The following is a 24,190-nucleotide window of genomic DNA, read 5'->3' on the forward strand; positions in this document are numbered from 1 at the left end:
TGTTTTAAAGTATGCTCTATATCGAGAATACCTACTACATGTTTGTTTTTGCAATAAAAATAATATTTATTACAAATACACTCAATTGAATTAGTATAAGTCTTCAGAATCCTTTTTATTATATTAATACATTTTTAATACGTGTAATTTGTAGACTCTTTGGATGACCAATATGGAATTTCACAAAAACAGACCAGATGATACTACTTAATTAAAATAAAACCTTCTCTAGGTAGGTAGGTATATATCATGTCTTTAAGTAAATACTTTCAAAATAATATATGGATCTTTAAAATATTGTTGTAATATGTTCCAGTACTACATATTAAAAGGTATAATGTTCGACTTTTAAAACAGATTTCCAATCTATTTTTACCTGTGTCCGTTAGAGTTAAAATTCGCAATGAATGGTTTATGACAACAAAACACTGAACTTGTACACGTATTATTATTTCGAAAAGTAAAAAAATCAGGAACATAATGGCACAATTGGTTCTTGTCAAAACAAAACTAGCTCTTCCTGTGCTCTTCCGAACAGGGACTGTCAATTGATTCCTTTTATGTCTATTCAGTTTGAGATGAATTGACGTGATGGCGGAAAAAGCGAGAGAAAGTCCTAGTAGATATTCAATACTTGTCAAATTTTGTGGCTTTCTAAAGAAACCAGATCGAATATTTTGAGATATTAATGAAACCAAGAGTATAAATACCGAGGTTGTGATATATATATTTCTTGATATACTTGAAAGGATTGTTAGTAAAAAGTAGACTGTAAAAAGTCCTCTGAGCGGGTACCTCATTTAACCTACTTCAGCAGCCAAGCCAACTTTGAAAGTGTATTTCGGTTGGAGGGTATAGATTAGGCAGTAAAATTACTGCTTAAAAACAACGCAAGTGTGCTATCGCGGACATAAGAAGATAGATAGATAGATAACGTGATGCCCGTAGTGCTGTTCATATATATAAGTAACGGTAAACAGTTACTATAAGATGAACCAACAGATTGTTTGTCATTACAATTACATAAAAGAATAGTCTCATGCTAACGTTATAGAATTTTACGACTTCATAACTAATCTTAATTGTTTTAACTTTTTTATCCAATTTCAAAATGTGGCGTGGTCGTACATGTCATAATATAATTTAGTTTAATTTTATATTATTATTCAGCTATAAGCCCCAAGAATATATATTATTGGAGTAGATATATAAGTTTCTTAGTAAACACATCTACAGTTTCCAACTGAAATAATGTCATAGATGGGAACAACGAACAACGTTGCAACTGTTGTAAACAGTTACGGTGAAGTCGACGTCCTGCTCCTGTCGTTTCCTGCATAAAGTCCTGACTTCAAGTTAGAACTGGGTTATGACATAACTCCCGATAGTGTTCCCTTATTGTTGTTGTTTCATGATAATTTATACTATAATGTGATCACAAGGAGAATAGGAATGTCTATAAACTCGACATTTTAATTGATACTTTGAAATCAGATTTGAGTTTGAAAGTTTCACTTTTTCATTATTTCAATATAGAAAGATATAATACCTATAACAAAATGTGTTTAATTCACTTTATCTTAAGTCACTTCGTTTTTACCCAAGAGTAATGTTATGTTACAATATCTACATATAAAGATATTACGATAATATCACGTATATAAATAATTAAGTTTTAAATAAAAATGCTTGTATTACAAATCTTATCCGACTACGATGGCGAAAAAAGGAGGATTAGTTCATAACGTATTTCTGTAGAAATATAGTATTACCTTATTAATTTTTGGCAGTTCAATTTGCGCAAAATCTGAGTTCAAAATTTTGTTCAATTTAAAAACTAATTATACTGTAAACATCATTAAATATGTTTTCTTTCAAATCAAATATGTTATAATTTATTGAAAGAGACGTTAGTAAAACGAATAGGTAACAAAGTATTTGTACAAACGCAAATCCCATAATTATTTAGTTTTTGATTTTTAGATTAGGGACACATATATTCTTGTGGTTTTTAAATATTATTGTTTGTATGTTCGAATATGTTACAAAGTCATATTTGAACATATAAATAAAATAAATATCGCATGTGTAATGTTAATTAGAATATTCTGGCTATTATGACAATTTCGTAGACACTAGTAGTGTGTGCCAAGTTGATTACAAATTATACAAATTCAGACGTAAGTGTAGGAAGTATCATATGCATGTTACGTGCGTAATTCGGGTAAACCAGAGGGAAATTATGCAAGCGATGCGGTGTTTCTGCACAAATTGTCTACAAAGTCTAAAAACAGCGCATCTTATCAAAAAAATTGGGAATTATTTGTATCCTCATTTTTGTGGAAACACTTATTAATCTACATTTAAATGTACTCAAATAATGTTAAACATCTGAAATCCTTTTAAAGACATCATAAATATGATTGTCGTAGTAGGCTCATGTAGTTTACTTTTCGAAGTAAATAAACTTTAGGTAATTTACTATGGCACGGTAATTAAAATAAAATAACGCAGAAAAAGTAATTTTAATTATATTATTATTAATAACATTTTTGGGTTAAAATCATTATTATTTCGAAGTAATTTATTGTAAAGTTGAGCAAGATATCAATATAACACGGTTAAGGACAAATTTTAACAGTATACGCAAAGGAAGTCTTGATACATAAAGCTAGTTTGAAGTATAATAATGGGTAGGTATAAAAGACATGTGGTTAGCGGTTTGTTCTTGCGAATTTAAATTAACCGCAATAATTTTTATATTTATTAATAGTTCTACTTATATTTTAATTTAATTCGGATTGAACCGCATGAACATTTGCTTTATTTTTATGCATTGTAATTTTAATTTACCTACTTAGGTACCCGTATGATTCATTTACTAAAATATTGATGAATCATATAGTCAGATATTATGTTAAGTGAATTTATAAATAGTAATATAAAGAATCTACAATGTCATTTCGCAGTTATATCTAATTGTATACAGTGACGGTGCCCTTTTGTACGTGAATTTGAATATTTCTAAATTACAATAGATAGTATGCTCTTTTACTTTAACACGGGAGAAATGCAATCATGTTCAAATGTCGATAATTTATTCATTCAATAATCTGATTCCAGCCCCTATATTTATGACTTATGTTTTATTCGTTTTATTATTTCTAAACAAATATGCTTATTGTGACTTTCAATATGTATATTACATAAGAGTGAATTAGAAAAAGTGTCATAGTTAAATATAGTGAATTAACAGTATTCCTGGATGCGTCACTCGTCGCCAGAGCTGTAGGGCGACCGGTCGGGGCGAAAGTCGTCTTTGGCCACACAGTTGGACCGCCGCGGTACCACGCCACAGTCTCATCTAAGCCACAGCTATGCGCACATCCTCCCCATAATAGTCAAAAATTTCACATTCCCATTCCCGTGATATGCGCAACGGCGCGTCGCGAAACTTGAAAACCGAACTCGCGAATTATTCGCAATAATTTTTTTTTTGAACACTTGCATTTTTTTATATTTTCTGAAACTCTTGAAAAAAGTTGCAGTTGGCGGCAAACGGTAATGTTGTGTGTTTGGTGTATTTAAAAGTGCGTTTTAGACTTACTGAGCTTTCTAAGATTTTTATGTGTTATTATCGGTGTACCGAAAGATTTTGTTGGTGTGAAGTGTTGTATTTTATTTTGTGCACATTTTCATTTGGATTTTTATTTGCCCCGGAATTTTGGTTGGTTATTTTTTATGCTTTTATATATTTTTTGTTTAATATTTTGTAAATATTCTTTTTGTCTGTTTATATGTTAATGTGCGAGTACATTTAGCCTAACTATTATAGCTCTTACTTTCATTTATTTAGTAAATAAATAGTAATAAAATATTTGATTTAAGAATATATTTGCCATCATTAATAATCTAATAAATGATTGGCGCTTCATCAATTACATTGCGTCGACAAATGCGATCACAATTATATTAACGGGCCGGTGAGTTGGTGCGCACATAGAAAATATTTACTGCGGGCGCTGCTTCTGCCGTTAATGATTAATATCTTATAATAATATTAGATAACTACTCAATTATTAGAATTAATCATATTTAAATCGTATAACCGTAATGGACGTCTACATAATTATAAAATATTTTACATGTTTTTCGATAGTTATAGAAATTTACTTAATGTTTCATTAGTTTAGGTGTTTTATTCATATTACATTGAGATTTTGGTATCGGTTAAATCAAATAAATAAAGTTGTTAAATAATACGAAAATATAGTAATAATTTGAAAAATTATGTAGATATTGTTTAACAACGTACATCTGAGCTGACCAATTCTCCCGGTCATGTAGAGATCTGGGATAATTAGTATAGGTTCGATAATAAATTTTCATATAAGCAACAAGCATAAGATCTTATTTCACAGAAATGACCACACAGTGCATTTGTTATGGGTGGTACAGTTTCATCCTTGGAATTCTGAATTCGATGGAATGCTTCAGTATATTCTGTTTATATTTGTAATTTGGAACCGACATTAGAGTAAACTCTTTTGAAAATTAATCAAAATTTGATATGGATTTGCGAAAGTATAGTCTGGTAGTACGGACCAAAAATTACTGTCACCGGGTTCAAAATTACCAGGTTGAAATATTCACTGCTTTAATATAGTAGACGTATCTGAATTTTCTCCACATTTCGTGGAGTATATTTGATTTACCGTCATACATTAATCTATTTATCTGGCGGTGTTTGCCATTACTTAAAAATCTTGGTTATTAAAGAAAGAAAGAAAATTGTTTATTTGGTACACTGAAAATAATTTTTAAAATTAAATTTACATTTTATATTAATAATTAGAGTTTATTTATTAGTTTATTTATTAGTATTAGGCAATATTGCTCCAATAAGAACTCTCATCCATCGAGATATTACATAGTGTAATAGTGAACTTCAAGACTGTCCATTAGATATATTAGCTATATCAATAAAGAAATATTTGAAGTCATTTAATGATTTAATGTATAAATCATACTACAAAATTAAGAAAAGAATTTGAAATTCTTTTATATAATTACTAAAATGACTAAATCTTTTTTTATTTGATTTACTTGTAATGTAATTAAAATTTATTTACATACTAGTAGTATACGGTTTACACGTAATATTAAGGAAATCAATACTATGTTTTATTCGTTTTTATTTATAATAATTTTTGATATTTCGGGAGTATTATAAACGCTATGATCACGGTAAACTTAAAAAAGTATACGATTATGACTGCCGACTTAGGAACGAAAATATGGTAGTAATTACTTAAGTTTTTATAAATAAACGGATACACACATTGTTGATATGTCAGGATCATCAGTCTTGATGAAAGTATTATGTAGGTATTAATGAAAAATACTTACTGTCTGTTACTTTTATTTCTGGCTGTAGATTCTAAATATAATCTTAGACAATGGTTAGTTGAGATGGTTAATGAGACAAATTGCCAGAACTACCGTATGGTCAAAGTCAAATACCTCTTTCTCACTTATTTCAACCGCCAAGCAGCTTGCTTGAGGTGAGATGTAGCATATGTCGATAATGTAGTATATGTAGTATATGGCAGTCAAATTATAGGAATATGCGGTATGATGACGGCTAGAGTATAACACTAGTCCTTCGGAATGTCAACGCATGAGAGATGTCATCATACGATAAATTGCTTGTAATGTATATAGACAACACTTATTTTTCATTTTAGATTAATAACTAAAATATACTTTCCGGCAATAACTGTTAATATGTACACGAAATATGAAAATAATATTTGATATTTCGAACGAAAATTTTCTTTGATCGAAGTTAGTCAGCTACCTGGATGCTATCAGTTGATTAATGCCTGTTTGTATTGGGCTGGTTGTTTTGCTGTCTATAACATAAATTAATTGTTGCTTGCGACTTCATCCGCAAATTTTTTAAAAATATTATCTAAAATTAGGCTGAGTTATTCCTTATAACATTAGCTATCTACGAATGAAAGACAAAATCGGTCCAGTCATTTCAAAGAATAAATAGACAGACAGATTATGTAAGTATCGTCTATACTTTCATAGGCATTTAGTAAAAAGCAATTAATTTGAAATTACAAACAGTAACTTCAATTTCTTTTTGTGTATAGATATATTTTAAAATAAAACTTTAGGCATCTGTCAGTTCTCTAGTCCCCATAGTATAAGTTGGCCAGAGTTATACATATATTTATAAATATTATAGACTACAGTAAGTAAATATAATATTATTTGTCAGTATTTCTACGGATTTATACATGAATACAGTAAATCTAAGTGCGGTGATTGCGTATTATAGGCTTTTAGAGATACCGTATCGAAGTAAACATTTTATCGTATAACTTATTGAAATTGTAAATACAATAAGACACGTTTGCTTGGTAGCTATGATTAACTAGTTGTTATTAACCAGTTGTTAATGTTGGAACGTTTATGGACGTTAAACGGTTACGTATTTTAATGCTAAAAATGTATACTGTTCTAAACTTTAGTATTATGTTATTACCTACTAACAAGGAACGCATTTCTATATTTTTAAAGATAAAGATGGAAACGAATATTTTATTTGATGACCTCGATGGCCTAACAGTTCAGCACACCGCGATGTTCGTGGGTTCCATTCCTCGCTCGGTAATAACATTTGTATTCATGAGTATGGTTGTTTGAATCGGTCTGGGTATTTTCTATGTATAATGTGTATGTATTTACAAAAAGAAATATACCAGTTATCTAGTAGGTAATATAAGACAATCTCTGCTAATTGGGAATCTGCTTGGGATTAGATGGCGCTGTGTGGATTGTCCTGGAATATTATTATTATTTATATTACGAGAAATTGGGCATTTAAAAGATACGTAAATCTTTCTAGTCTATATACAAAATTGAGAGTATTAATATGAAAATAATTTACACGTCACACTACAAAATAAATCTTGTTGAGCAAAAACACGACATGTTATAAGAAAATTTCCATTATTAAAAGTTGTAATTCGATTTAACCCCTTTCAACAATTTTTTTCACGCTTCACTTGAAAAATATTTGAAAGTGAAGAACATTAATTTTATGAACCTCCATATAGAACGTGATTAAGTTTTTATTACATTTTAATGAACATTATGCTAACTCAAGGTTTTTAAAACAAATTTAAAGTACGATAACAAATAAAAATTTTTTATACTTTGCAAAATATGTATAAAGTGATTCACCTTATACATATTTCGCAGATTGTTACTCTGTTTTACAGTTGAGATACCTTCACCACATATTGACCATTCTGGTGAGTAACCAAGAACTGGGGTTACAGTCACGCCACCTTTGTAACAATAACAAATTCGACTCGCAAGATATAAAAACAAACTATTACCTTTATAACATTAAGATTTATATTGGACTACTCGTTCCAGCTTCGCACGAGTGAATTTGTATTATACATATAAACCTTCCTCTTGAATAAATTTATCTACTGCTAATAACTGCATTAAAATCGCTGCGTAGTTTAAAAGATTTAAGTGAACAGACAGCGGAAGCGCCTTCATTTTATACTATGTAAAGATTGTACACCTACTATGGTTCATGTGATATTACTATGGAAAAGGATTCCATAACCTCCAAAAACCGGTAATTATTATCCGCGGTTGTGTGACGTATTTCACGAATGTTTTGTTTATGTAATTGGCATGGCAAACAAGCTGACCGATCACATGATGGTAAGTGGTAGCGAACGTTATTATGTGACATCCGTGATACCACTCTTGCATTGCCATTTTTGAGGTCTACGACTTCATACCTTGTGACACAGGTTACAAAGTAGGCTGCTTGGCGGCTGATTTCAGCCGACCATTGTGTGAGACTGGATATCACGAAATTACTTTTTACGAAGTTTATTGTATTTACAAAGTCTGTTGTATAAAAATAGTTTCGGTAATTAAGCATATATTAATAAGAATATTATAATTAAGTAACTAAGTAACTATCTTCACGCCAGATAGCATTCATTCATGACAAACAGAAAGTTTCTAATGAAATTTGGAATTCATGCAAAAATACTGCTTAGTTTAGTGTTTTGCTAATAAAAAAAAGTAAATAGGTATAGGTACTTATATTATAAACACTTAAGCAACTCGGTCTATTAGTTTGTTACGATTACAGGCCAAAGCCAGTGAAGTAATTTTGATGAATTTTGGTCTTATATAGAAATATATCGAAACTTGAAGAAACAAGTTACTAAATTTCGTTACGAAAACAAAATGAAAGAGCGAAATAGAAGCTTAATGTTTGTATGTGGTAGTTATTAAATATTTGTTAATTTACGTTATTAGATTTGTGTAGGAGGAGTTCTATGCGAAATAATACTATATAGTTTGCAGTAAAAAATAACAGTTACCATGACTTACGAAAATAATAGCTTGTGCCACCAAGAAGACGCTGACACTGCATGTCGGGAGAAGTTCGACTCCCGACGCTATTCTTCCATAAAAGCATTTATACTTACTATTGCTATGTAATATTATATTATCTGTGCTATTGCTATATGCAATAACTGCTAACTTAACCCTTACAAATATTACTAAATGTGAAAGTGTCTGTTTGTTACATCTTTCTTGGCGCCTTATTGAGTAAACCAATAGTCAAGTAATTTGGTATACACGTAGTATTTAGGATGGGTAAGACTTTGCTCTTAAAGGTCAATCGGATAAAGTCGCGGATAAAAACTATTAGTAATATAATTAAAGATTTTATATACATGATCTAATTTTTCTCTAGTGCCAAAATATAATTCTAAGTCTACTCTATGCTTGCGTAGAACAGAGACACATTTCAGGCTTAATCTCCTTAAAACATAGATATTTTCGGGAAAAATATTCAGTTCCTATAAATAACTAGTGTCCCCTATACCGCATTCGATATAGGTATATATAACATATGTTATTTGAAATAATGTTACCTAACAAACAGTGAAAGAATTTTTGAAATCGGTTAGTAGTAATTTTCCTCTTTAAAATACGAGCATAGATTGTGACAACTAGATTGTATTTTATGTGTAAAATTTGCTTTTAGAACTGATAATTATATCCCGATTTCAACATCCGTAGATATTTCTAGAATTCGTATCCTTAAACTTATTTGTATGAGATGACGTAAAAGCAATCTATACAACAAAGAATCACTACTGTACAAACGTTCCACTCCTTTATCAGATTTATCGAGACGATTCATTACGCAATAAACTAACTTAAAAATGTCGCTCTTCGTACTAAAGGATACTGCCATTAAACATGTTTTCCCATATATTCGTAAGAATGGTGTTATTGACTCGGAGAGAATAACTTTTCGAATAACAACCGTCTCGACTGCAGTTTCTGAACGTATCTCACAAACTGCAAGGAGTTTAAAACTTTTTAAGAATATAAATAGTTGTGTAATACAAGTCTATTTTGTACGTATCTCCCGTGCATTAGGAAACGTTTCAGAATACTATAACCTTTTATTTCAATGGAAACTTATTTCAATTTTTCTTAAAACGATATCGATATAATTTGTTTTGGCAATCCGAATTCAATTCACATAGCTTGAGTTTCTATTCATTTGAGAAACTAAATATATAGAAATCTTATAACATTTCCTACTATGGTAGTGCTAACTGTAGTTGTTATTTAAGCATGCTTAATGACTCTTATATAGATGTTTCAAAGGTCGTGAATTCGAATTCTACAAAATATTTTTGTATCAACTTTTATTTCGGATTCATCTAACTTTCCGGTGATGACAACACTTTATTAGAGAGACGGTGGTAGGTGCATCTCTTGTCAAAATGGATTCAAATGCTCTCAGAAGGACTACTAGTGTTGTGTTGCGCCTTCTTTGACAGTTGCTGTTGCTGGCCACGTATAAATGTGACAGTCAAGAACAAATAACGAATAATAATAATCTAATAAAACAAAATAATATGACAATTACAACGGATTAGCATGTAATTATAAAAAAAATATTGGTTTTAATTTAAATATCGACACACAGCATTCCAAACGGTCCGGACAACTAACAGACCGTTCTAGAGATATTTCTTAATATTCTTTTAGATTACTAGATTAACCTAATTTAACAATAGGTTATATCTGTCTCCATTCTAAACACAAAATGTATGTAGTCATAAATAAATAGTTTTTTCCCACAATGGTGGATAATAATAGAAACAAACAAGACTAGACTTTATAAACTATTATAATGTAAGTAGAAGTTAATTAGGTAAATTGCTTTTTACAACCACAAAATAATGATTATGTTAAAAAAAGTTGGTTTCTCTTAAAAGGATAATTAATTAGTAATATTGGCATTATTTTGTTATTCTAACAAGCAATGGTATGCCAAGAATAAAAACTTTAAAATTCAATTTAGCGATAATAGTATAAGTATAGAATATTTGTATTTTCGGCTTCAGTGGTTCAGCTATATGTACAAACTGCCGTTGGTTGCGAGTTCGAATCTTGCACGACACAGACTTCATGAGTTTGATTTTATATACAAATTTGCATTCATGAGTATGTTTTTAAATAATAATTTTTGGATATTATTTCATAGATCGTTTTAAAACAAAACGGTAAAAAACAGTAAATATTTAATGCTATAAAATGTTCATCCAGATAACATTTTTTATCCATCATCATTATATGTATCTATCCTAAATACAAACAATAACACATTTATAATAAATACTAGATCTATGTTGAATATCATCACAATTAGTTAAACCTACATTTTCGTTTAAATTGTTATATTAATAATTTGTTTACATTACTTAGATCCACATTTGTCCGTTTATAATGTTCCTTTGCTGTTCTACTAAACAATTTTTTTAATAAGACAAAAAAAATATTATTACTCCCTCTTTTCAATTAAAATCGGCTAAACAGCAGAAATAATCATGACAAAAATTTACATATCATATCTTATCGCGACATATCTTCCATGGGACTACATGAATAAATTTGTTATCAATATATACATATATGACCGATATGAACAGACTTGTATTATATAAGTCATGAAACGCAAAGGTCGAGGTCAAAGTTCATAAAAAGAAACAACCTTCAAGAATGCAATGGTATCATAATGTTGTTAATGAGTTAAGCAAAGTTCGACTGGCCCCTTGCCCTGACACTTCTTGCGCAAATTTCGTTTTGCCCAAATTAACATCAATTTTACGTTGTAAATATAAATATTGTTCACCTTGAATAGTAGACATTCACCCATTTAAGGTACAACTAGTTCAATGTAGTTTCTAGTACTCGGTTCCATCTGGTTCTATAGTGTTCGTTAATTGAAAAAACGATTCTGTAATATGAGTAATATTTAACGAACTTAAAAAGTATATTATAAAAATGAATAAAGCATATTTTTATTCATGTTGTACAATGCACACTCTTTTATTCGCAACTAACATGTTCAAGATTAAAAGAGGATGAGGTGGAATAAGAATTGTCTAAAATAAGTAAGAGAAGAATATGGAAATAACATTACATCGGTACAAGAGAGAAGAAACGGAAAAAATAGTTACTTATCAAGGCGCTTGATAATAAAAAAAAAAGTAATGTATAGTCTCGGATACATATTTAGATCTAGAATTGCAATTCAAGAATTAATTCTTTTAATTTAATTAAGTATAATGCACAAGGTCTTTAGTTACTAAATAAGTATACTAAGGTATATCCTTATGAAAAGACACTTAATAGTACAACGCTAAAGATTTGCTATGATGATGATGATGATAATTGATTTATAAATAATGGATTACAATGTCATTTTAATGTCAATGTAAGTTAATAATTAATTTATTCATATACCAATAAGGCATTTATTTGCGATTTATATACTTTAGTATTTAGCACCGTATTTAGTATAGTAGCAATAATTTTCAACAGAGAACTATATAAAATAAAGATACCCGCGTCTGTTTATTTTTCTTTTTCAAAGTCACGAAGGGAATATTAATGTTTTACTGTTATTTAGGACCTGTTTTTACAATACTCTATATGTATATATATGCAAAATATTCTAATATAATATATATAATAATAGTCGGTACACGATCTATATTGTTTTAACCGAACAATATTACTCATTAACCATTATTGTTAAAAGTATTAAACTAATATATATATAATAAATACTAAATCGTGTCTTCCTATATACAATTAGTTAAGTATTTTATTCATTATACATCTATGTATATGAAGTGAGGTCAATAAATGTTTTTATTTCTTTGTTAATATGGTCATCATGCTGACATATTGGTCAGTCCAGTTGGATGGTCTGCCGTCGATATACATACTCTGAGTCATTTATAAAAATATTACCAATTTGGTATTTACTTTAACATATTTTTAATTCGATGATAATACGAACATAAAATCGGCCACCTACTGTTTGGTTTATAGTTTTGCAAATTTAATTAGCATAGTATAAAAAAAAAAATACTTGGAAGGTTACTTCATTTTTATAGGTAACAAAACAGTGGCATTTGGCTATATAAAGGATTATTATAAATACACAAATCTCTTATTATTGTAAGATTTACACTTATATTTATTATTCAATAATTTGACGTTTTTATAGTGTCGTATATCCGTGTTTTCTATGGCTAATTGCGAATTTAGTTTCGCAAGATTATAAGTAATTAATTTTTATTACAGATTAACACCCATTCCAATGAGCAAATTATTTTAATAATAAATTGTATCATGACGATATATTAATAGAATAATATAGGTATGAAATATAGGTACTTGTAATATTATTAAACGTAGAGTTATATTTTAGCAAGATAGACGTTGTTATAATGATTATGTGAGTAAAATCAATTTCAACCATTAATTCATCTCACACTTTTGGTCACTTATATAGGAAAAAGGAAAGATCACTAAGCATCTTACATACTTAGTATTCTATGTTTTGGTGTTTGGGCTTGAAGCATGTGATATGGTAGTAATCAATGAATAAATATCAGGGTATGGAGGAATGACACTTTAGTCCTCCGGAAAAAATGTGATGAAATAAAAATTTAACCTTTTGGAATCTTTTAGGTATTCCTATCATATATCGTTTCGGTATGCTATATAACTTAATATCGAATTACGATTTTAGGAGACTTTTATGTAGGTGAAATGCTAGAAGGACTTGATTTTATTAGATTAATATTTACGAGATATTATATAAGTAGTTTTAATATATTATATTTTAAATTTAATTTCGTCATAATTTTGAGTACTCTGAAAATTTTGGTTTAAAATAACCACGCTTAACAATATAAATACACTCACGAATTTATATATTTTTAGGGTGGTTATTTTTACATTTTCAACCGACATTATAAATTAGAGAAATTTCTCAATTTAATTTATCTATAATTCTCAATTTAAAATATAAATATAATTATTATATATATATTAATTTATTTACTCAAGTTATCTTATAACTTTCTACGATGTATAAAGTTTAAATTTTGTTTATTTGGTAGCTGCTGCTAATGTTAATTTGATCAAGACCTGACAAGTAGGTAGTTATTTAGTTATCTTTAAAAATACAAAATGCTAAATACGGTATCAATTAATGTTATTTGTTGAGAACATAATTTATCTTTACTTATCAGTTTTCAAACTATTACTTTTGTACCTAAATATAAATATGTGGACGTGTTTGTAAGTGAATATGTGTACTCACTCCGTAGTAAATTTAAATTAGAGGAGCCTTCATTACAATGGCAATATTATGCGAGTTGTAGACCGCTACGCGCATGCGTCTAATCGTTCAGCAAACAGCCGCCACGGTTACAATCTACAGTGTGGTCTATACGCCACAACGCCACAAGTGAGCAAAGTATAATGGACTTACAGAAAATGGAATGGACATCACTACGCGATTACGACCGGCGACCTGATAGTTTATATTTACACTAATGATAATAAAGTAATAAGTTGTTTCGATCATCTTGATCAATGTAATTTAAACTTTTAAAATGTTTTTTAGTCGTAATAATTGCTTTAGTCCATATTTGTACTTACGAAGAAGTAAGAATATTTATTAATTTAATATCATATATTCTTTTTAATTTCTATATTTCAGTTTTTATCTGTCACTTGCGACTCGCTCTAGCTTTGCCTTAGATAATTAAATTCATTTATACAAACTTTTACCCTATTATAAACTTAAACCTTCCTCAGGAATGACTCTGTTGATGGCTGTGAGTCGCCACTTATGAACTCGCACATTAACTGTTGATTTCTCGAGCAATGTGGTCAACCTTTTGCTGTAGCTACCCGTAATATAACTATTTAGTTAGGTAAAATGTTATTTTACTCATTTAGACAATCTAGGTTGATGGATTTACTGGATCATGATTCACTAATATTGTTTCTAGTCTCAAGAGGTGATGAATCATTTGTCCATTGTTGCTATTTGTCATACTATTGTGTAAAAACACAAACTTTATTATCAGTCTGTCAATAATAACAACAATAACAGTTATATAAATCTTACAAAATACTTCATACAAAATATTCCACTATATCATTCTATATTACCTCAATTTGCTTTACATTATCATTTATACCCTGAACAGTATTCAAAATATATGCAGTTGTTATATTTAAACACGTGCTTCGATTATCGTAGCCACCTGTATCACTTCCAGTTAAACAATACATGTGCATTAAACACGAAACTAAACGTACCTGGGGATCCGCACACAGGACCTTCACCTTTATTTATGTACACTCAGACAGAAATCACCCTTTGCGTCGCCCGCTCGACGTATGGGAACCAAGAAAGCATTCAAAATGATTTATTGTAAATGGTTTTCTACTTTGTTGGCTAAAATAATAACCCCTGCGCCCGGGTTGCTGTTCTAAATTCGATATTTTATTGTTCCTGCTTTCCTTTTGCAAAGCCGATATATTCCGTCAAAAAAATATAATCCTTCCGTGGTCATTAGAGGGTATAATTGAATGAGTAATCGATATGGTAATGAGGAGACAAAAAAAGACATGTAATCAGAGTAAGATGAAATTTTAGTCGTAAAAGTGGAAGCTTGAGATTGTGAAGTTGAATGAGACATTGACAATGCAAATAGAAACGTTAAAAGCACAGTAGGACTTGCGGAGTTGCGGGTGGCTTTGTCCACTTATACAATAGCAGCCTTTAAAACCATTGACGCTTTAACTCCTAAGGTGTCATGAGAATTAGTGGGCCATTATTGCTCTATAGAAAACGCTTTGGTCAAGCAGAAAGTAGATAACAATAATTAGCTCGGACGCAACAAAAAGTGACATAAATCCCGCATAATAAGTTTCTCGGACTGCAAAAAATCAACAGTTTACCTGAATTCCAGGTTTTTTTGCAGAGTGCTTCGAAATGAACGTCGGGCGATATAATAAACACCTCAATTCCTGGCATGGGCATTGTTTAATGATTTTTCTGTTGTGATATTGCACAATCCACCTTCGGTTTGTTTTTTCATGTTCACCTAGCGAGAAAAATAAAAGTTTTTGTATGTTTGGTAGCATTTAAACAAAAGGGATTTGGGGCTTTGGTGTGAAGGTGTGATTTATTTATGACTAAGAGTCCTTGTTTGACCGATTCTGTTTAGGTAGTTTCTAATGTATTTTTGTTAACTGATTGCATATTATGTGCTCACGATTAATATACGTTCCTTTACTTTGTTTCAGAAACAATATGGAAAAAATCGGCATGCGACATGTCCATAAATATCAGTCATATTGATTTTTGATAACACTACAATTTCTCAAATCGCTATAAAAACAAAGATGCTGGGGTATGCTCTAAGAAGAGTTACCTCAGTCATCTCTTTTGCTCCTAAAGACATCAACTACAGCTCGGCTGACGACAGCCGGTGCTTAGATAAGTAGATCAATAAAATAGCAAAACTTTTCGATCAAATATAAAATTCATAGGAACACAATCTATAAGAAGTAATATTTGAATAATTTGAAACCAACCTAGTCAAGATCAATAGCAATAGTAAGTTACCAATAGCAGAAATAAAGAACAGAGATCCAGTGCCGCCTTACTGAATACGCCACTGAGGTGGTATGGTATATATTGCATCTTGGATCGACTGTGCGCTGACTGGTCGCTACGTCACGTGGCTTCCCGGCGCGCGACTGCAGTGCTGGATGCTACTAACTGTATACACGTAAGTACTATATTATTTTTAATAATAATAGTAGTAACCTATACTATCGAAGAATTAAGGGAATATAAAACGAATAAATAAATAATAATAACCCTATACAATGCACACAGCGCCATCTGGACCCAAACTGAGCAGAGCTTGTGTTATGGGTCCTAGACAACTGATATAAACATTGAGATACATTGTTTTTTGTAAACAAATTTATAACATAAATGTAAAATATAACATACGATACAAACAATCTTACTCATGAACATAATTTTTGCATAATTCGAGGATCGAACCTGCGACTATCGGAAGTAAAGTGTGCTAAACCGCTAGATACCCGTGGTTGTAAAAGTTTTCAATGATATTTTCAATTTTATCTATTTTTTTCTGTAAATAAATCGTAAACAATATGATGGCTCATTCTTCACACTGGAACACAGCTAAACTATTCAGTTATAATTTTAATGTCAACTGGTTGGAGAAGACGACGACAAATCATTCGTATGCAAAAAAAGATAGATGATTGGTTGCATCGTATTACGACTTTAATTTCTCAATTTGAATAAGCAATGAATTGAATGTGAGCTATTTCTTTTACAAATCGTAATAAATACCAAATAGCTGTAACTTCGTTTGCAACACGACATTACCTATTAGATTACAATGTAATTGGTGAAATATCTGCAATGTTAACTACCTTTGCAGACTAATATTAGTTCGATATGGTTGGGTAAACAGTCGCTTTTTACATATCTCAACCGTGAAATAACAATGCATGGGATATTATTTAGCGGTTAGTAATCTGGAAAATAACTAGCATAAAAATATGCCTAATAGATATTTAGATCTGATCTAGAAATTACAATGACATCATAATAAAGTAATTTTTATTTCATGTTCGATATTCATTTATGTCAATTTGATAATCAACCTTTACACAGCATGTGATAGTTTTAACAGCGTTTAGTTATAGAAGTTTAGTTTGAAGATTAGGATTTTTTTAACATAATAAGCGCCAGACAATCACACTGAGAAATTATTGTATGATTGTCTTATTATGTTAACAAAATTAACACATTTAAACATATAAACAATAAGACTATTTATCTGTATGTCATGAAGAATTTAGCTAATCTAGATACAACATTCTAGAAAGTTTCAATAATAGGAAAATCGTTTGTCTAACAACTACCTACTCTAAATGTTGTAATGCTGGAAAGTCATTGAAGACTTAATGAATCGATAAAATTTGAAAGTTTTTATACAACATAAAATATAAGAGTGCCATTAAATGAATCTTCAATTATTTCAAATTATCGTTTATATTGAATTTTAATTTATTAGTCTATTTCATATAACGTTATTAGAATTTATAATTCACCCTATTATAGAAAATATGTATTTTTAAGTGGTATAATTTATGGAAGACCAATGAATATAAATGTGTTATATTGATTGCTTACTCTGATTTTACTGGGTATACCTTTATTACCACTGATTTTATTTAATATTTTTTATCATCATCACGTAATAAGAATAGTTTATTTAAAGCAAATACTTTATTATTTGGAATAAAAATATTTCTAAGTTAAATATGTCCATTGTTGGGAGGTTTTTCTTTGGTTACAGTCAATACGACTGATTTGTAGGATGGTCCTTATACAGTACTTTAGTGAGTCCTAAGACCTTTTCTGCTTCATGCTCATCAATGTAAAAGGCATAAAACATGTCTATAGGCACGTTCCGTTAAATTCTTCGGACACTGTAAGTCCGGGAGTGGCTAGTTACTATTCGATTTACGACGTAGTTTTCATTACCCGCTTCTATGTATTTTGCTTTTGTTCGCAAAAAGTGCACAGTTAACTAAGTTCTATGGTTATGATTATCTCTCGTGTAAAATATGTTTACTGCCACACTTCGATGAATGATAATGTTTGCTTTAATAGTGACAAAAAGATAATGAATTATTATTGCTCTGCAATTACTAGTACTTAAGTGGTTATGCTATATATCTCCCGTTTCTATTTATCTATAATGCGACGAATTGCGAGAAATACATTGAGTAATTACCCGATTTTACGAAGTTTATGTAATGTATTTACATTACATAAATTTAACAACTGTTAAGGTACAAAGTTAATCCGGGAGACGGCTACCAATAATAGAAATTAACAGTGTGTAAATGTGAAAATATTGAAAATGTAAAACAGTATTAAAGAGATCAAACAGAGTAAGTTTAAACTCGAGCCAGTAAATAATGATGATGATATGGACAGACGGACATACAGGCATAAATTTCTTCGGCAGATTAGAGTAAGTGCTTCTAGATAATACTAGATAACAAGTTCGTTGACTTACAAGTGGACTTAATTTGACGGATAAACACAAATAATCTTACTTCTAAATGCATTTAATTCGTAATGACTAAATAATTATATATTAATTTTATAATTTTGCGTACCACAAAAAAGTTGACAAGGCAACTTTCAATAGTAAAAGTCGTTCGTAAATACGGTTAAGCTTCACATAATTTTAATTTTAAAACCAAAATACTAACTAAATCTTTTTTCATGAAATTACTATATTACTAATTTGACAGTAGTAGTAGTACAGAAGTATAGTTATTAGGTATGGGAATAAAAAATATACAACTTAATTGAGATTCACCAACGTTTTTAAGATGGTTGAAATATAAAATAACGTTAATTAAAAAAGATACTATTATGAAGTGGATTTTGAATATTTGACAACACTACGAATATTTGCGTTATCCCCACAGTTTGTTAAAAAAGTAACGACAGCATGTTAAATTGCTCGGAATTTTATAATATTTGATGTTAAACATATAATTGTTATTGCGAATTATTTGGTATTCATATTACCGTGGTCTGGTAAAATTATATATTTTTAATAGTAGGTACTATTATAATTACAGATACTAGTAATATATTAAAATTCTTTAAGTAATATTATATTGTTTAAATAATAAAATATTGCTCGTTATTGTTATTCTAGTTTTTGTACAATTCATATTTTTTTCTATTTTTTCTGATATATGCAGTCATTAAAAATACCTATATAATTCAATATTACTTAAAACAAGAGATTGAGTGAAGTGACTTAAATTATTATTTTATATATTATATGGTTAGAAGACATTTCTAGGTGTTACATATATCTATGTAGTTTTAGTGAGCTTTATTGTAATATTACATATATTTCCATATTCAATTATATTTTGAACATATAAACAAGTATATACTGAAATTGAATTTAGCGGCTTAAGACAAGATTACTGAGAATTACTTGAAATTATTACAAGTAGAAACAATTTTTTTGCAAATGAATTGGCTATCAGTAGATTTTATGAATATAGTATGTGTTAAATGTATTGTAACGTGATGATTATGTGAGTACTAGTTAAGTATATATATATACTAGTTAAATAAAATATTTAAGTATAATAAACAAAAGTGCTCCACAATAGCACATATTTAGTATGCAACCTAGTTTAGATATAAAAATTATCAAAATCCATTTAAGTTACGTAAAAATATCCAGTAACTTTTTATCGAATTTAAGATAACATTTCGCCAAGTCAATGTATTTCTTTTTATGAATACAATTATTGAGTCCACGTGTGGTAAAGGTTAGTAGATGTCTAGTAGTAATAATACTGACTAAATCTGCCCTTGACCGATCAGTTCCGCCCACTAAAAGTATTCAACTTGTACCAAATAGGGAGACAATAGGCTAATTAATAACAAGACTAGTCTGGGACGATGCATAACTAATTATACTATTGGCCACAACGGTAGCAAAGTTATACAGCATAACTTTTATCATGTTAATAACTAATAGTCAGAGGTTTCATCTCCTAAATTATTTACCTGCAAAAAATGTAACCCATTTATGTCTGGGAACGGCCAGACGTGTTCACGTGTTAGAGTTTGTGGTTATGGGTGGTATCTCTGTGGAACTTCTCAGAGAGATACATATAAATGAAATTCATATAGTAACATTTTTAGACTTTGTAAGTTCCTTTGCATTATTCATCACTATTTTAAGTTATTCTACGTATGATAATTTAATTATGTAATGATATCAACTTACACAGTTAGTAGAAACTTAATAATAAATGTAATTTATCTAAATGTTGCTACGTATTAGATTGGAATATGAGATCTTGGTCTATAAGGTATTAGCATATACGTAGCTTTTTGTCTCTCGATGTATCTAATCAGTTTGGCGTTTGAATTGAATGTTTTGGAACAGCTGTCAGGCGAAGGGTTATCGAACGAGAATTAGGACCCTTTCAAAGCAGTTGTGGTGTTTCAGAAGTCGATTCTTGTTACGTTATTCTTGTACTTTTATAACGTTTTAACTTATATTTGCCCAAATTAATATAAAATTACTATTATTTAATTAATAGGCAGATCTTTATTTATATTTGTATACATAATATAATATTAATAATATATTTGAGAAGATATTTATTTACTTTATGCATATACCTCTGCATCTCTATCGGCTCATTTATTAATATTATAGAATAACGAGCTTACTTGATGCATTCTGGTTTGAAGCATGAGATATGGCAGTGAAATTACTGGGCACTGAAGGCGTAAAACTTTAATATGTGAATTCATAAGGATTGTCACATTGTCACCGTCATATTGTATTTAATATATATGAGGTCCATTGTATGTACTGTTCAGATGTGACGGTCACGTAAATAGGTGGCTACCACTTCCGTCAGGTGCAGTGTGCTTGCTTGCCATTCCAAATCATGTACAATACTAGTTGTTGCTCACAATTTCACGCACGCACTTTAATCCTCTATTTCACCTCATTACAGATTAGATTTTGGATAAATATTAGTATCTATACATCCTTGTGATATCATTATCATCAGCCCACTGCAGTCCATGTGATATATATCGTCTCAAATTTAATTAAGATACTTTCAGTCATCTCGTTGTAAAAAGGTAAAAACTAATATACACACATACTATTAATAAAAAAATTAAGTACTATAATTTTTAATGTTACACTTTTGTGTTTTATATCTTACTTTATTCTTGATACTGAGTAACAAAGAAAATTGTACTTATACTATTCAGTCCAGAAATGGTTACATACTTGGTTTGCATTCTATTTCAAATGTCAAACATTATTTATAGCATAAGTTCATAAAATATACACATAAGTGTAAATACTATTTTTATTAGTTTTCGCTGTATATAAATATGAAAATGTGTTATTGTGTTGCATGTACTTAAATATTTAACGGTGTATTAAATAATACACAAAGCGGCAATTTAACACAGTTTCCAACTTTGCAACTACGACACACGTTTAAGAGTAACATTTGTGTGTGAACTGTTAGCAAAATATTACGTTTTTTTTATATTGTCTAAAAGATTGACAAACGTCTCATATTTCGGTACTATGGTATACACGAGTACATAGTGTCGGGGGTATCCCTATTCAAGGTAATATAGTCCAATTTATGTTTAGTGACAAAGAAGAATATTACGTTTTGTTTAAGAAATACAAGACTTCCCATAGTTACCTACGCATATATTAGAGTAAGTAAAGAATTAGCGTTACGTAATATTGTAATGTTGAGTAATAATATTCGTCATTTGACTAAATTTTATTTTTAAATCTAACGATTATTCAGGATACAGGATGCAGATTTTAAATTGAGATTAACATTCAATTATAATTTTCCTTACGTGTTTATCTCTTCGCAACGATATATTGTATACTTCTATTAATTCTGATAACTTACGATGAAGATGGAATAGAGAAACCGCTTACGATAATAGAAGTTAGCTTTTTTTTAGCGTAGGTGGGTTTATTTATGCTCCTAATGCAAAATGATCTGATGAGGATGAACTTAGGACAGTATGTTAGCAATGGGACTAGTATCTATTATTAATAATCACTCCCCCATACTCTGTCAGGCTAAGTAGGTATATCTTTTTATTTACATATTTAAAACGAACTTCTTGGGCTAACAATAAACTTCGTGTGGGTAGTATCACATTGTTTGAACTCGGCCTCACATTACAGGTCTTACAACACTATCGTCTAGACATATTGAAAGGTAGACATTTTTTATTTCGGCTACCGTTGTGTAGGTGTGAGTTATAATCGAATTAATCATATTCGATACTTCTTTTTAGTACGTACGGTATGTTCTTGTATGGTAAGGTGCGTTTACGGTCGCGTGTGCTTAGGTATTGTGAATCAATAAAGGCGCAGTGTCGATAATGGGAAAATATTTGTGTTACAAAGTAAATTTTGGAGGTCATTATACCCAATAATTAAATGCTGTTTAAACCTACATAAGTTTTTTCAATGACCTTAAAATTATATTGAATTGAAAACTTCATTGCCTAAATATATAACCTTTGGTATACCTTGAAGATTTCATAAATGAAATGTTTTTAATGAACATTTTAAAATTTATTAAATAACCTACAGTACACTATAGTCATTCTAATGTACTTCATTTATATCAACAAGCATAGGCTCAATCAATATTTATTATTTATTTCCTGACATCGTCTCTACACGTATATTCATATTTGGGTAGAAATAGTCACTACTGTCTATTAGTAACCATATATTTCCACAGTGACATTCTTCATAAGCTTATGAAGAATGTCACTGTGGAATAAATTAGTACCTAGTGCGATTAGCTAATCGCACTAGGTACTAATTTATCCGTGAAATGGTATAATCTAGAGTTTATAATATCTAAATTAAAATACCAATCATAATGATTTTATGTAGAGTAGAATAGAACATTCTTTATTCAAATAAACTTAATATAAACATTTTTTAATGTCATAGTTATCTTTTTATAATATACCACTCATCGGAAAGCTGTGCTCTTTTAACATTTACATTACCACTAACACTAATTTATTAGGGTCTAATATTAAATATACAGTAAGATCGAATCAGCATATTGGTTACGTCAAGAACTTTGTAATTCAGTTATAAATATTTTATAGCGTACATACGATATTAATTTCCCATTACCTACCTCCACACGTAACTACAATAGACCCATTTCGGCGCCGCTTCGTGAACGCTTATAACGCTACCAAGTGTGCCGTGTATAATTTCTTGTAATTTGTCGGAATAGAATTTTATTTTAACTAACCGCGAGTGCAATTGTGTTTCCCGAAAGTTTAAATGCCGAACAATAAGTTCCAGTAATTTGTATATAATTGCATCCCGCCTACGATACACAATTGGTACGTGTGCTAACTGTCCCGGACGCTTCTGAACCCGAAGCTGAACGAAAAGTGCTCCTAAACAAAACTGAAGCAGACCTGAATGTAGCACGAGGTACAAAGTCCATCTACCAGGCATTTTAGTTGTTTTTCCTTATTTCCATGTCGCCCCTGTTTTGACGTCTGGACAAATTAGCCGCAACTTCGTCTGTGTCATTTTTTAAATGCATTAAACGCTAAAAATGGTAATTTAAGAAGATAAACAATTAAACAAGGGTTTTGTAACATTGATATGGAAGCACAGTATTTACAATCTCAGCAATGACAACGAATGAAAGAGTCTACGGGCATGACAATGCATTTTGAAATCTGTAGTACTGCCCATGTCTAGTGACGGTTACTATATTTGGAACATTGATCACCTCATTACAATTATAAAGAGGCTTTCTTGTTGTAAATACCCAATGGATCCTCATGATTTCTATTTATAACTCATCTGTTTGTCTATTCGTATAAGTAATATAAAAATGTATGATAAAAACACAACAGGTAGCAAAACATCTTCAGATTTTTTGACATTAATTGTGCAGTTTCTTTTAATACGTACTTTGAATTCATACAGACACCCAATGTCAAGTACTTCACCTTAATAATCTACCAATTGAATCTCTAATGTGTACGATG

At 30.0% G+C, this 24,190-nt stretch overlaps 1 protein-coding gene across 2 annotated transcripts in view; it reads left to right on the forward strand.

Annotated features, from left to right (window-relative positions):
* Positions 1–3,345: 3,345 nt before the first annotated feature.
* Positions 3,346–24,190, forward strand: part of LOC131844972 (uncharacterized) — a 115,848-nt gene continuing 95,003 nt past the window's right edge. Inside the window, exons 1-2 of one of the 2 annotated variants that reach the window (XM_059193975.1) lie at positions 3,346–3,727; positions 15,775–16,262. In XM_059193975.1, the coding sequence (XP_059049958.1) occupies positions 16,159–16,262 (104 nt within the window). In that variant the 5' untranslated portion in view covers positions 3,346–3,727; positions 15,775–16,158. The remainder of the gene's footprint in view (positions 3,728–15,774; positions 16,263–24,190) is intronic. The other variant, XM_059193976.1, reaches the window with a different exon arrangement.

This window comes from Achroia grisella, unplaced genomic scaffold (genome assembly GCF_030625045.1).
Source record: "Achroia grisella isolate CSIRO2021 unplaced genomic scaffold, CSIRO_AGI_Agris_v1 utg445, whole genome shotgun sequence".
In the NCBI taxonomy this organism is placed as follows: domain Eukaryota; kingdom Metazoa; phylum Arthropoda; class Insecta; order Lepidoptera; family Pyralidae; genus Achroia; species Achroia grisella.